We start from the raw sequence: 14,536 nt of genomic DNA on the forward strand, positions 1-14,536 counted from the left end.
GTCGTGACCGTGGCCTCTCCACGTGCTGCAAACAGCGCTGTTTATCAGACCTTTCCGCACACGCCACGCAAGCCTGACATGCTGAGTTCAGTCCCTCGAACTCATGGTGGAAGGAGAGAAATGACTCCTGAAAATTAGATTGTTCTCTGATTTTCACATGTGTGCATGACAATGCCCCTCCCCCACACACACACACTCTCACTGCCACTCTCTGACTCGCTTGCTCTCAAAATAAAAAACTTTTAAATAAACTCTTGTTTTGGAGCCATGCTAAGAACCCTCCCCCTCACCATTATAAAAACATTTAGTCTTAGCGACCGGGGAGGTGACTCAGCACTGGCTGCTCTTCCAAAGGACCTGGGTTCAATTCTCAGCTCTCAACATGGCGACTCACAAAATCACGGTGACTCCAGTTCCAGGGCGTCCACTGCTCTCTTCTGGTCTCTGAAGGTACTTCGTGCATGTGGTACGCAGCTATACATGTGGGCAAAACCCCACACAGCAAGTAAAAATAAATCTTTGAAAAGCTCAGTTATCATACTTGCCCTGATCTCTGTTCGTTGTGCCAGCTCTTGGGTCTTTCTCTTAGATGCTCCACAAAGCAGCAACAACGGTGTTCTAGTAATGCTAGTGTGTGTTTTCCTTTAAGTTTGGGCCTCTTGGTTCCTGATTTTTGGTTTTCTCCCTATTGGTTAAACCCACTTCAAAGGCTTATTTCCAGCATCACTGCACATTAAACATAGAGGGCTATGAGAGAAGACACTGCCCGGGTGAATGAACTCAGGGAAATATAAGCTACTGTGTGGTGTGGGATGGAGCTGAGGCTTACGTGGGAGGGAGATGGGTTACACACGGGAAGCCTGAACAAATGCATGTGCATGTGTGCTCGAGCGTGTGTGTGTGTGTGTGTGTGTGTGTGTGTGTGTGCACACCTGTTCCCACAGTTAGGTTTCTGAATACTACTCTCACATAAAGAAAGCAATTTCTACCTCCCTGGGGAGTCAGGCTTCCTTCCCCTCTAGCCCTGCAGCTCAGAGGGCAGCTGAGCCTGCTGCTCATTTCTGGGTGTGGACACTGAAACGCTAATTCTGCTTTCTCTGGAACTGGCTTTCTTGAAAGGCCAGGAGGAAAACAGGTGTTTGGTTGGGGAGGAGCATCAGGAAATGGCCTTCCCAAGACAGGCGGTAGGAACCAGGTTTCTCTCTCTCTCTGTCGCTCCGAACTCTATGCAGAGGCATCGTGCCTTGATGGGGAAGCATCAAGGCCAGAACTCTCGTCCTCTGGCTTGGAACCCATTTGAAGGCTGTGTTATTAATCTTTTCCATTCAGAACCACCTTTTCCCTCCCAGTTACCAAGCAGAGGGTTTCGGCACCCTGTGGGCACATGACTTCCACATGACAACCCCCAGGTGCACTGGTTGGGAAATCCACTCCTGCCTCCGGCCCCTTCTTGCTCCCTCCGGCTGCCTTCAGCCTCCCTCGGCCTGCAGAGGCACAGGTGTCTGTACTCACATTTTTAATGATCAGTGGGTATCTGGTGACACGCTGCATAGGTTTCAGGATAAAGCTGGAGAGTGGCATCCCTTTGCAACGTGGGTCCATTGCCAGTCTCTGAAAGAGGAGGTTTTTTTAATGTGCTTTAGAAATCTGCAAAATCCACAATCAGTTACATTACATTTGTCATGTAGGACTCCCTGCCCATTACCCATCCATCTGGATAGTAACGGAGGAGCCTGGAGTTGTAAGGCGTGGTCCAGCTGTCATGGTTCAGGCTGACGCCATTTGCAGAGACAGGATGGTGTGGTGGTTTGAAAGAAAATGCCCCCCAAAGGGAGCGGCACTATTAGGAGGAGTGGCCTTGTCGGAGGAAGTGTGTCACTGTGGAGGTGGGCTTTGAGGTCTCATATATGCTCAAGCCACACCCAGTGAGATAGTTCACTTCCTGTTGCCTTCTAGTCAAGATGTAGGACTCTCAGCTCCTTCTCCAGCACCATGTCTGCCTTCACCCCACGACGTTGCACCATGCTGATAATAGACTGAACCTCTGAAACTGTAAGCCACCCAATGAATTGTTTTCCTTTCTCAGAGTTGCTGTGGTCACTGTGTCTCTCCACAGCAATAGGAACCCTGACTAAGACAGATGGGGACCTTCAGATGCGGCCTATCCACACCCTGCCTCCAGACTCAGTCTACCTTCCCTGAGAGGAGATTCTAGCTCCAGAATTTCTTCCAGACGTCTGAAAACCTTTGAGATATCCCAGGGGCCCAGGAGGGTCAAATACTACTCAATGAGAGTAAAAACCCCACTGAGTGCCAGAGAAGCCAGAAGGACTGATAAAATTATCTGGTTTCTCAGGTGTTTCTAACTCCTGCGCAGACTTCAAGGAGCTCCAGGCAGGGCGGGATGGCGGAGCCGAGACCTGAGGACTGAGACTCCAGTCTCGGGTGGTCCCTGCAGTATCTCCTCACCAGTGGCTCTTGGTGTCTTTCCTCTTACTGCTTTAAAAAAAAAAAGGCATTTATTTATTAGTTATGTGTGTGTGCACATGTGTGTGTCCCTGTGAGTTTATGTGTGTCTGTGTATGTGTGTGCATGTGTATATGTGTGTGGGGGGGGTGCACATGGAGGTCAGAGGGCAACTCTGGGCAGCTGGTTCTCACCTACCTTCTGGGGCTGGCACTCGGGTCTTCACGCTTGACCAGCAAGTGCTCTACCCTGAACCATCCTCCAGCCACCGAACCTCCCACCACTTTGCCAACTCTATCAACTCCTCCAGTGGACAAGAGTCCTTCTTCTACCACAAAAAGGAGCGCCTCGCCTGCCAGTGATAAAGATGTCTGGGATCCAGTTTGATGCCTTAGGCACAGACATCTGGGGTTCTGGCACCCCAAACCATCAGCCCCTGGGCCTGGTGTCAATTTGTGCTCACCATCAGTTTGGAAACCTAGGAGGCCAAACTCCTACCAAGCGAAGCAGCCTCGGTGAATACAGGAGGAGAGGGCCAGCAAGCCCCCGCCCTGACGCTGGAACAGGGAAGGACTCATCCTGCCCATAGCCGGAAGCTGAGCTCCTGGCTGAAGTTACAGCAGCCTGTGGTGCTGGCACCCTGGCATCTACCCTCCGTCTCCGCCTCAGCCTTGCCTCACTTCTCACTCTCCTTTCCCACTGCGGCTCTCCTCAGAATGCCTCAGTCACTGGCTCACATAGCAAAGCACTCGATGCAGAGAAACACCAGAGCAGAGCAAAGAACACTGTGCACATGGAGGTCCTGATCAAGACGTCACCGCAGTGGTACTTCACTGTGACAATTCAGGGAGCAGGATTCCTGAGGTGAGGATGATCCCCCCCCAAAAAAAAAAGCCTGGGGGCACAAAGACTTGCTGCTTATTTGGCAAGAGATACCTGTTTTCTTTTGTCTTTTTCCTGAGAGAGGTAAATTTTGTTTGAGTACCTGCTGGGACTCCGCTGGGACCCGCTCTGAGCAGCACCAAGGCAGAGACCTCTAGCAGCCTTGGCACCAGCTCCACAAATGTCCCCTGGTGGATGTGGCTCTCTAGACCCTGCTAGCCCTACAACAGGGCTGTGGCATGTCACACTGAGTCCCACGGGCTGCCCAGAGCTCAAGCCCATCGTGACTTCCCACTGGAAAGGAGTTTGGATGGCTGAGCTTGGCACACACGGACGTAGGAAACCTCAGCTGAGGGACATATTTTTAATTGCTAATTGGTGTCGAAGGGCTTGGTGCACTCCTGGACAGCACAATCCCTCAGAAGGTGGGCCTGGGCTGGGTAAGGAAAGCGGCTGAATTGGAGCCACAGAGCAAGCGAGGGAGCTGTGTCCCCCAAGACCTTCAGCTTCTGCCTCCAGAGCTCCTGCCCTGGTTCTCATCGACGACGGACTATAACCTATAAGCCAAATAAACTCTTTCCTTCCCCTTTGATCAGAGTGTTCTATCACAGTAACAGGAAGCAAGCCAAAACCGGGGTGCAGGGGCTATGGGGACCCTGGGTGTTCCCTCTGTGTGGAGAGCTGGGAATACTGAAGCTAACTTAAGGCCCCCGTCTACACGGGCCAAGAAAGTGAAATAAAGGAGTTAGACACTACGCTCTAAGTACCACGGGCACCTGGAAAGCATATCCCGAAGCTATTTCAAAGCCTCCAAACCTCTCTGTCCAGCCCTCCTGTCCAAGCATACCACCACTCAAGACTTCCATGCATCCCCAGCGGCCTTTACTGGAAAGATGCTTTCGGACTTTTGATGAACCCCTAACACATCAAGACGACACTGGCTTCCTTACTTTGACGAACTCCTTGAAGTCCGGAGCCCCATCAGTCTTCTGCTGGATGAGGGCTGCCCCATTGAGCTGGCAGCTGCAGAAGCGGATGTAGGGCTGCATGTGTGGCAGCTGGGCGCTCAGGATGTCACCGATCATCTTCACGGGCATCTTCTCTCCGGACATCTTCTTGCGGACTCTCAGCGCTCTGCATGGGAACATGGGAGGTGAGTTGCCCGCCTTCACCCTGTCTGACAAGACCCCACACTTTCAGGTTGCAGAGAAATGGAGTGGGTGTGAGGGTCACAGACCCGAGCGCCACTAAAGCATCTATTTGGGAGACAAGGGACAGAGAAAGACATGAGTCTAGTATGACAGAGAGAGATCGCCTGGGTGGTTTTCTTCAGCATGGTGGCTGCTTGCTACATCTGTCTTCTTTCTTTAATAACTCAGAGAGGGCCCCTTGTTGCTATCCCACAGCATGCATTATCTACCGTGAAAGTCCAAGGCTGGTTCAGTCTGAGCAGTGTGCCCATTCCTGGGACCCTCATCTTCTGAGGGAAGTTAACGTCACAGGGGAAGGAGAGACAAGTTTTCAAATCCATTGCCACAAACAAAATCTCATCATGTTTCTCAAAGTTTCCCAAAGTTGGATAAAAATGATCACAGGAAGTACTTCTCCTGCCCATGGCTCCATTGATGTGTCTAATTAAGCTGACTAGGTAAATAATCACGAAAAAAAAAATGAGCTCAAACAGTTTCTATCCTGAAAGCTGGGAAAAGCTGCCGAAGGGACAGGGGAGTGTCTGTTCTGGGTCTACCCTCTGCATGCAGTGTTCAGGGCCACGGCAGCCGGACGGGCCACCCTTCCTTCCAGCCCTGAAGTGTGCAGTCTTACCAGCACATGGAAGACGCTCAACTTCCACATGGCAAGGACATCAATATACAGCTGGGACCAGACCACATGTGAGGCTGAGTGTTCAACAGCCCTAGTGATGACAGGGGGTGGATGGGTGGGTGGGTGGGTAGATGGTGATGTACATGATTTCAACACAAGGCTGGGAGGTGTCCCTGTGAATTCTTGTGAGTACTTTCATGGCCACATAGGAGAAACCATGAAGTATGGATAAGACTAAGCAATCCCAAAGAGGTTCCACAACCCAAGTCTTCAACTTTAAAACATCAGGCCATTTGCTTTTCTTTCTCTCACATTTTTTTTCCAGGTGAAGAAATTTTCCTTGTCTTCCAACCAAGGGAACTTGGGAGACAACAGGTCACATAAGTGATCAGCAATTTCCCTTCTAGCACATGTGCCCGTGGGGCAGGTCAGCAATGGCCACCCAGGGTGTGAGAACAGCAGCTCTGTGTCCTCAGGAGGGTCCAAAGGACTCTGGAGGGTTGGTGTGGAGCGTCCCTGAAGAACTCTGCTCAAGCGTTAGCCACTGGTAACTTTGGAGGTTGAGAAATGAACAACCATGTCACGAACTGCCAAGACCCCCTCAGTCCATAGTTTCCTCAAAAGCAACTTTTCTGGGAGGATTATACAAGGGCTTTTCCCCTCTTCCTCCTCCTTAAATGATGGGGGAAGACAAGAAAAGGTGGGTCTGGGAGGCAAAGCTCCTGTGTTCACAGTCACCGTCTCAGGGTGTTGTCAATGTCCGGGTCCTGATAGTCTAGCCTGTCACCCTGATAGAATCAAGCTGTCTAACCAGGAAGCCAGCTTGAAATCATGGCCTGGCTTAGCACCTACTTGGCTCAATTGAGAGTCTCTTTCTAGAATGTTCTACGGCATAGGCCAGACATGTGAAGTAGAGGGTGACCCAGTGAGTCAGTTGTCCTAACCACAGCCCTGAGAGTAAGTACTAGGCCCTCTGGTGAGCAGCTACCTCATAGAAAGATCTGCACATGAGAGGCCTTGATCCACAGTGGGGAGTGGTCAGCTAAGAACATTCAATTCACAGAGCATTCACTAACGGCTGACGATACATCCGTGGCTCCACTGGATGTCCACAGACTGAGTGAGTAGACAGGGACAGTCGGTGTCCTAGCATCTATTAATGCTTCCCACACAGTGAACATGTTCTTTTCCAGGCCATCATTACCATGGCTCACAGGGTTCAAGGCTGGGTAAGACTGTTGCTTACTCTTCTCCCCAGTACCATTAGATAGAACCTTCTGGCACTCTGAAAGCTAGCCAGCAGGGATGGAGCTTGTGGATCGGTACCAGCTTGATTTCTCTGTCCTGTGACTCAGATATGTGTGGTCTTCAGCAACACGGTCTATCATCAGATTCTGGAGGACAACTGTGTTGGACAGTTTTATGTCAACTTGACACAAGCTGAAGTCACCTGAGAGGAGGGAGCCTCAATTAAGAAAATGCCTCCATAATATCAGGCTGTAGGCAAGCCGGTAGGCCATTTTCTTAATTAGTGATTGATTGGGGAGGGCGCAGCCCATGTGGGTGGTGGGTGCCATCCCTGAGCTGGTGGTCCTGGGTTCTATAAGAAAGCAGGCTGAACAAGCCATGGTGAGCAAGCCAGTAAGCAGCACCCCTCCATGGCCTCTGCGTCGGCTCCTGCCTCCAGGTTCCTGATCTGTTTGAGTTCCTGTCCTGACTTCCTTCAGTGATGAGCAGCAATGCTGAAGTGTAAGCCAAATAAACCCTTTCCTCCCCAAATGCTTTGGTCATGACTAAGAGAGTCACCTGCCTGAGGTAGCTGCCGTGAACAAGGTGAAAGGAAAAACAAAGGACTTGTGACTCCGGACACTCTTCCTACGAGGGAAGGCAGAACGCGTGGAATGCCCTCACCGAGTCTCGGCACACGTATGTGAAGGCCAGACACACTGAGTGCCCTCCTCTACCTCTCTCCAGCTTATTTCTTGGGACAAGGCCTCTCACTGAAGCTCACTGATTCAGCTAGACTGGCAGGCACATCGAGAGTCCCAGGGATTCTCCCGTGTCTGTCCCCCAGGTCTGGTATTCTAGGTCCATGCTTCCACATCTGGTTTTTCTGTGGGTGTCAGAATAGAGACCACAACCGTCCACTTGTAACATCTCCCTGTATGTATGTCTTTAACAGACAATGCTGATGTCTATTTTCAAACATCCAATCCTTCATGTTCAATGCTCGTAGGTTCGGGGATAAAGAGTCGTTATTCCCAGGTGGCAGGCAGCCTCCCTCCAAACGCAGTGAATACTCAGCCTCTCCCCTGGGCTCAGGGCCCACTCTCTGTACTGAGTGTGAACCAGGAGCATGTGGTGTGAAGGCCTCTGGAATATGAAGGCATAGGCATTGTTGTACGACCTGGGCGTGGTTTGAGCACTCCCACAAAGACCCGGTCCTGGGAGCTTGGGATAACATTGAGGTGTTCACAGGCAGTAGGATGTCAGGTGCACGACTGTTTGTAATGTGCGTTATATTGATAAACTGTCCTGTGTAAACTCCCTGAGAAGTTGACCTGAAAACAAGATTGCTCCCCCCATTTCAGACCCAGGTATGTTTGTCTCAAAGTCTTCCTCAAGACCTCTTGTCTCGGGGTGTGGCTGGACCCCTAACTCTGTGGCAGGGAGGGAAGAGCAAGGCAAAACAGCCCAGAGTAAACAGTGCCCTTGAGGACAGCCAGGAGGTGGACCACCTCCCACAGAGGTCACTACTGTCCTCCCGAGGTCTGAAAGTGCCTGCCACAGGAGGGGAACTCCAGCTGCCGCCTCGGCGTCCCCGGTCAGTTTTCCTGGATGTTGTGGGAGTCCGATTTGATGATGTCGTGATGTTCTATCTGTTGTTCATTCTTGGAAGTCTCACCAGAGGGGACACTCGGCTCTAGGCAGTATCCAGAACTCCAGCTGGCCTCAACAGGGCTTCCTCAGCTGGTTTCTACTAAGATATAGTGATCACCTGCTTTCATGGGGTTTTATCACCCCATCTCTCCTTTCTAAGTATCTACCTGCCTCTGGCTCTTTATTCATTTACCTTGGCTTGCTATATATTTAATAGATTCATTCATTCAAGACCAAAAGCATGGCTGCTGTACATCACTCTGGACCATGCAGAGCGTCCTTTGAAGGGTCTCTTAGGACCCTGGTTAATTCCTTTTAGAGAAAGCTGTTCCAAAAGAGCAAGCCACGGGGCTAGAGAGATGGCTCAGAGGTTAAGAGCACTGACTGCTTGCTCTTCCAGAGGTCCTGAGTTCAATTCCCAGCAACCACATGGTGGCTCACAACCACCTAGAATGAGATCTGGCGCCCTCTTCTGGTATGCATGGATACATTCAGGCAGAACACTGTACACATAATAAAGAAATCTAAGAAAGAGAAAGGAAGGAAGGAAGGAAGGAAGGAAGGAAGGAAGGAAGGAAGAAAAAAGAACAAGTCAGACCCCCCCCCCAATCTCTGGTGTCCTGGCCTGCCACCTGACCTCTTTCTTATCTGCCCCCAGCCGTCAGGGTATTATCTGCCATGAGGCCTTCACCTAAAGGCTGGTATGCTAAATAAACATTTTTTTTCTTCATTCAGGGAGAAGATAGCCTCAGGTTTTTTTGTTATAGCCGCAGAAAAGAGTAATAAAACTGCTATTTTACAGATGCAGACACAGCGGCCCAGAGACTGACCATAAAGCCACCCAACCAAAGACATACAGCCAGAAGATAACAGTGAGATGTGAGCCCAAGGGTCGGCCACCCAAAGCTTCCCCAGCGTGAGCCTAGGTGCGGAGGGAGCAGACGCCACGCTTACTCCTTCACGCTCACTTCTCTACGCCTCCTGGCTCCATCTCCCCAGTCACTCCTGTTACAGACCCAGAGACCTGAAGCCACTTTACACAGGGGCTTCCCGGTGACCCCAACATAGTGACCAGGAGTGAACAGGGACATCTGGAAAACTGTCCGGAGTGCTCAGTCACAGAGAGGGAGGCTCCTGCTCCCATTCGCCATGTCCTATGCCCTGGGGACCAGAACTTAGTCTGCTCTCTAGTAAGTGACATCATGCGTAAGGCCTTGTGACATAGATTTGGGGTTCTGATGGTTTTGATTTTGTTTTTAAAGAATTGAGGGAATCTGCTGGGTGGTGGTGGCGCACACCTTTAATCCCAGCACTTGGGAGGCAGAGCCAGGTGGATGTCTGTGAGTTCGAGGCCAGCCTGGGCTACAGAGTGAGATCCAGGAAAGGCGCAAAACTACATAAAGAAACTCTGTCTCGAAAAAACAAACAAACAAAAATAATTGAGGGAATCTTTATGGTCTGATTCAATCCTCTAAGTGTGTAGATGGGGAAACTGAGGCCCAAAGAGGTGAGGTCTAAACCCAGGTCCCTTAGCTCTGGCCCTGCAGGTGTCTCGGCGCACTAAACAGGTATAAAGTATAAGTGGCCTCAGACAGCCACAGGGACCCTCCTGAGGTACCTGTGTTTGGTGGGTACCATTCCATGCGCCATCTGCAGCCTAGAGCTTCAAAAGACAATCACTGCTGGAAATCCAGGTCAAAGGTTAGGCCCTGGGGCTAGAACTGCTCCACCCCCAAGGATGGAGCCAGCCAATGACCAGGAGCCAGGACTTCTCAGCTCAGAAAATCCTGCACCTGTAGTCAGGGCAGGAACCCATCCGCAGAGGCATTTCCCTTCCCGCTGTGAGGAACCCGTAGTGTATTTCCAGAAGGAAAGAGAGCACAGAGAGGTGACGGCACTTTGAGAGGCAATGAGCTAGGGTGGGGTGGGGGCAGAAAGAGACACAGGGTGGCATGCGTGAGGGACAGACGGACCACACAGAGACGCTGGTGCACATGCCATGGAGGTTAGAGAGGAAAAGGCTTACTTCAGCAATTTGATATTACACATAATCAGCTCCTTCCAGTTAACAAAAATCATAGCAACCTCTTTCTCTGTCAGCAGCTCAGACTCCATCAGCGGTTTCTGAAAGATCTACAGGTGTAGAAAACGAAGCCGTTCAGAAAGCAAACGGTTAGCTCAGCACACACACGTACACACACACACACACACACACACACACACATTCACATGTACCTGCACACTCAGGTTTGTTTAGCATAAGGGAGCGGACTCAGATTGCACTTTCTCCTGGGGGACAAGAGTTTGACCCGGAGGAGGAGGAGGAGGAGGAGGAGGAGGAGGAGGAGGAGGAGGAGACTTAGCTCCACCAACAGGAAGCCAGGAGGCTCGTGGACCAGCATGCTGCCACGGTGCGGCCTGACCTGCCCACTGTGACGAAGGGGCCCAGCAGGACATGGGAGATTGAGGATGCCTGTGGAGATGTGTGACCCCTTCTTTACACCCAGACAAGCCACGGGCATTCTGAGGGAAGCAAGTTCACGGCTACCACAGGGCTTGAAGCAGGTGGTATTGAGAGGACAATGTCATCCTCTTCCTGGGCTCCGTCAAAGAAACAGGCCCTTCCCAGGCTCTGGGTGGGCGGGCGCAGAGCTCATAGCTAATCACAGATCTCGGTGTGGACTCCATGTGATCGAGCCCCTTACCCACAAGGCAGTCCTTAGCATCTGGGGCAGAGGATCCTCGGAAAGTTCTTTGGACACAGGGACAGTTTGTCTGGATCCTTGGGAGCCTTATTCTACACGAGTCATTAATCTGATGGTGAACTGGTCAGTGTCCACACAGGATGCCACATCTAAGTGGGTGACATGCACACCCTACACACTTTGACCACATACTTAAGAGCAGGCAGATGTCTTGAGACAACACAATTGGGAAACCCTTGTGGGTTAGTGTTTTCGCCCAAAACTCCAGTCACATCAAGCACCCGAACACTATCGCTCCTGGATGTGTGGGTGGACATCACAGTTTCATGCCGTTTGCTAGGGTACAGGCTTACAAACTATGACAGGACCTTTGACATTGAAGGTGACCCTCAGGTCCAGCTCCACAAACCTACTTCCTGACATGGTGACTCTCACTGTGCACGGGTAAAAAGCTGACTTCCCTTAGCAGGTTTTATTACAAACTCCGTCACCCCATCCTTTCAGAGTGCCAAGGCCTTCACTGGCTACCCCACAAGGGTAGCCCACCCCAGGACAACAGTCTCGTGGAGCCATGAGAGAACATACCTTCATCCTCAGCCATAGTGGTAGATTTTCTCAGGAGTTTATGGGGGTCATGTGACTTGAGGGCATCATTCAATTGGTGGCTGACCCCAAAACTTCTCTAATTGGAGCCAAGAGTCTTAAGTCACAGCCCACACAAGCCACTTCATTAGTCATTAGTTTGGGACCTGTCTGCTCTTGGCCTTGGCCCTGGGTGCAAGCTGCCTCTCTGACTCACAGGGTGGCCCTATGGGAAAAAATGTGACCATCTCCCCTCCCGGGTAAGACTCCTGCGTCATTTGCTATTCAGATATCCCTCATACACCAGAGACTGCCCCAGGCTCAGAGTCAGGACATAAGCCTCCACGGCAGGACCTCCACCCCTCCAGCCCCACACACTGCGGGGCCACCCCCTGTCACCCCCAGGCTTCCAGGGCTGCTGATACCTCTGTGACCAGCTGCAGGTCGTTCACGTAGTTCTCCTCTGTGACAATGAGTTCATGGATGTAGCCTTGCCGTTTCCTCTCAGTTGGGGTCAGCATATCTAAGAGGTGCAAGTCTGAACACCCTGGAAGACACAACCGTTTAGGGAGACTTTTAGTCCAAGGCTGAGGAAACCTGCCACTCCACAGTGAAGATGCCCCATGTCCTGGTGACTGTGGGGGGGTGTCATGGCCTCATCAGCTCCGGGGTGTGGGTTGAGTTGTAGAGACTGGGGTAACACAGCCACAAGCAGAGATTGCTGCGGATCGCCGTCAATTCTGGAAGCTGAAAAGCAGCGCAGAGCTTTCAGAAGGAGCAGTCCTGCCCACACCTGACTTCAGACCTTCTGCCCTGGAACTGGAAGAGGGATACAGTCTCAAGCCACCCAGTTTGTGGTCACAAGCATGGATTGCACACTCGTGCTCCATCGGAACCACGGGAAGGGTTAAATGACCCGCTAACACCCAGCCAATGAGTCCGTGCCAGGAGCTTCCATGATGGGAGCTGCACGCTGCCGCCGACCACTACTGCCTTGAGCGCTTCTCTGAAGTTCCAGAGTCAGTTTCATGGCTCACACAAGGAAACCAAGGCTCCGAGGGGTAAACTCTCCCCAGGTCCTTCCCCTCCACAGTGATAAGGGACAGAGTCCAAGCTCAGATTGGTCCAGAGGTTGTGTGCGCTCTTTAAGACCCCGTTGTCCACACCAAACTGCAGGAGGGCCTGTGGTTATCCCGAGGCCGGCTTTTAGAGGCTGCGGTAACTGTGCCGAGGCTCCTGGAGGACATGATGAACAGGCAGGTGCATCCAGACAGGACTGGGAAGACTCTCCAGGCAAGGTCACCGGAGGGTGTCCGTGGAAGATGAGCAGCGAGCCTCCGCAGCTGCAGACAGCCCCCACGACAGTCCCGCCAGGCCCAGGCTGCCAAAAGGAGTGGCCCCTAAGCTGCCCTGAGACAGGCCGGCCCTCAGCTCTGTTCACTCAGCTCGTTATTTGGAGTTCTGCTCACATGAGACCTTTGGGGCTTATCAGTGCCGCCTATCCCCTGCCTCAGCCGTACCCGCTCTTAGTAGCGAGCTGGGCCCGCCTTTTTATACACATGTATACTTCTTTTTATTAGATGGCCTTTGTTTAGTCTCAGAACTTGGATTTGTAAAACACAGACTCTGAGAGGTGGGAGTGGTGGGTGGGGCTGAGCCCCATTCCCTTTCGTTTCCCAGGCTTCCTGTGACTTGCCACAAGGGGGCGCGATAGAACCCTGTGCACTGCCCCTCGGAAAACTGCCATCTGAGTGTGGTCTCTCCATCGCCAGTCGCCCTTGGCAGAACCCGTAAATAAACGACCAGAACTTTGCCAAATAGACACTGTGGGGGAGCGGACCAGGGCACTTCGATTTAACAGGCTCTCTGGTGAATCTTCAGCTTTGAGGAGGCTGCTGGGGCTACCAAGGGCTCCTCAGAGATCCCACCGCGGGATTTATCGGGGCTCGGGACTGTTTTTCTGCTCCAGACATGACCTCTTAGGGTTCTGCTCCCTCCCCTGGCCAATGGCCCTTCCCACAGGCTGTAGCTGCTCTCATGGGGACAGAAGAGCCCAGGATAGCCAAGACGGTGCCAGGAAACCGGCAGGAGTGAGCTATAGTGACGCTCTCCACGCCTTTCCGTCCTAGACTTTACCCAGCCACTGGGGGTGGCTGAGCCAGACCTCAGAGCTGCAAGGTGAGTGGGACTGCACAGCCTGAATTTGACTCTGAACTTGGGCCTCCTACTCAGCCACCCAGGTGACTCAGCTCTTCTGTCTGCCTGGGGTGCTGTCTTCTGGAAACATCAGGAAGCAAGACCTGAGCGCCCCCAGCAGCTGGCTAAGCACTGCCTTATAGGAAGCTGATAGACTCCTCTTCCCCCTAGATTTCTCTGCTCTTCAGCTTTTCTGGGGGAGTCACCTAGAAAACACTTTGAACAGTGGGGAGGCATATCCAGTCCCTGCCCTATTTTTGCCCGCTGTCCTAAGAGTGAGTCCAAGAACCAGGACTCAGGCCATTTCTTGTTCAATGGCTGAATGTGGTCCCTGCGTTTGCAGCTGGGTCTCAGGGACACAGTCGCCTGCTTCCAGGGCATTGGTGTCCACAGGGCTGGTAGACTCCTTGCACCGGAAGTGGTTTATGTTCACTCAGCACTGCACTGAAATGTTTGCCGCATAAACACCAGCTGTGGACAGGCAAGTCTCACAAATGTCCCTCTAGGTCACGGTCCCCTTGGAGAGATCTGATGGGTCCTCTGGGCTTGTACCCAGCAAACCCCTGTGTACCACATGAAACACCCACGCACATTTTGCACACAATTTTATTGGCTTCAAAAGCCTGTTTGCGAGCTGGGCATGGTAGTACACGCCTTTCATCCCAGCACTTGGAAGGCAGAGGCAGGTGGATCGCTGTGTTTGAGGCCAGCCTGGTCTACAGAGTGAGTTCCAGGACAGCCAGGGCTACCTAGTGAGACCCTGTCTCAACAACCAAACAGAACAAACGAAAAACCACCAAAAGAACCAAGGAAGCAAGCCTGTGTGTGGCTCTCATTCCTTCGTTTGGCGATTTTGTGATCTCCACCACGACTCTGGGACCAGCTGTGCCGCATGCTAGGGATTCAGGATGAAAGCAAGATGCTTGTCTTCCACGGGCCACATCAGACCTTGGGGATTCAATGGTTCAAAACTGGTCTCCTCCTCTACTGAAGAGTTCCCC

The 14,536-nt window shown here is 52.0% G+C and overlaps 1 protein-coding gene across 2 annotated transcripts in view; it reads right to left on the minus strand.

The window, feature by feature from the left end:
- The window catches only part of Itsn1 (intersectin 1), a 189,273-nt gene that overhangs the window by 12,914 nt on the left and 161,823 nt on the right, over positions 1–14,536 (minus strand). For both annotated transcript variants that reach the window (XM_059276967.1, XM_059276968.1), the window contains exons 29-32: positions 11,765–11,886; positions 10,079–10,185; positions 4,299–4,482; positions 1,513–1,611 (exon numbers count right to left, since the gene is read on the minus strand). In XM_059276967.1, coding sequence (XP_059132950.1) covers positions 1,513–1,611; positions 4,299–4,482; positions 10,079–10,185; positions 11,765–11,886 — 512 coding nt within the window. The remainder of the gene's footprint in view (positions 1–1,512; positions 1,612–4,298; positions 4,483–10,078; positions 10,186–11,764; positions 11,887–14,536) is intronic.

Source organism: Peromyscus eremicus, chromosome 12 (assembly GCF_949786415.1).
Source record: "Peromyscus eremicus chromosome 12, PerEre_H2_v1, whole genome shotgun sequence".
NCBI lineage: Eukaryota > Metazoa > Chordata > Mammalia > Rodentia > Cricetidae > Peromyscus > Peromyscus eremicus.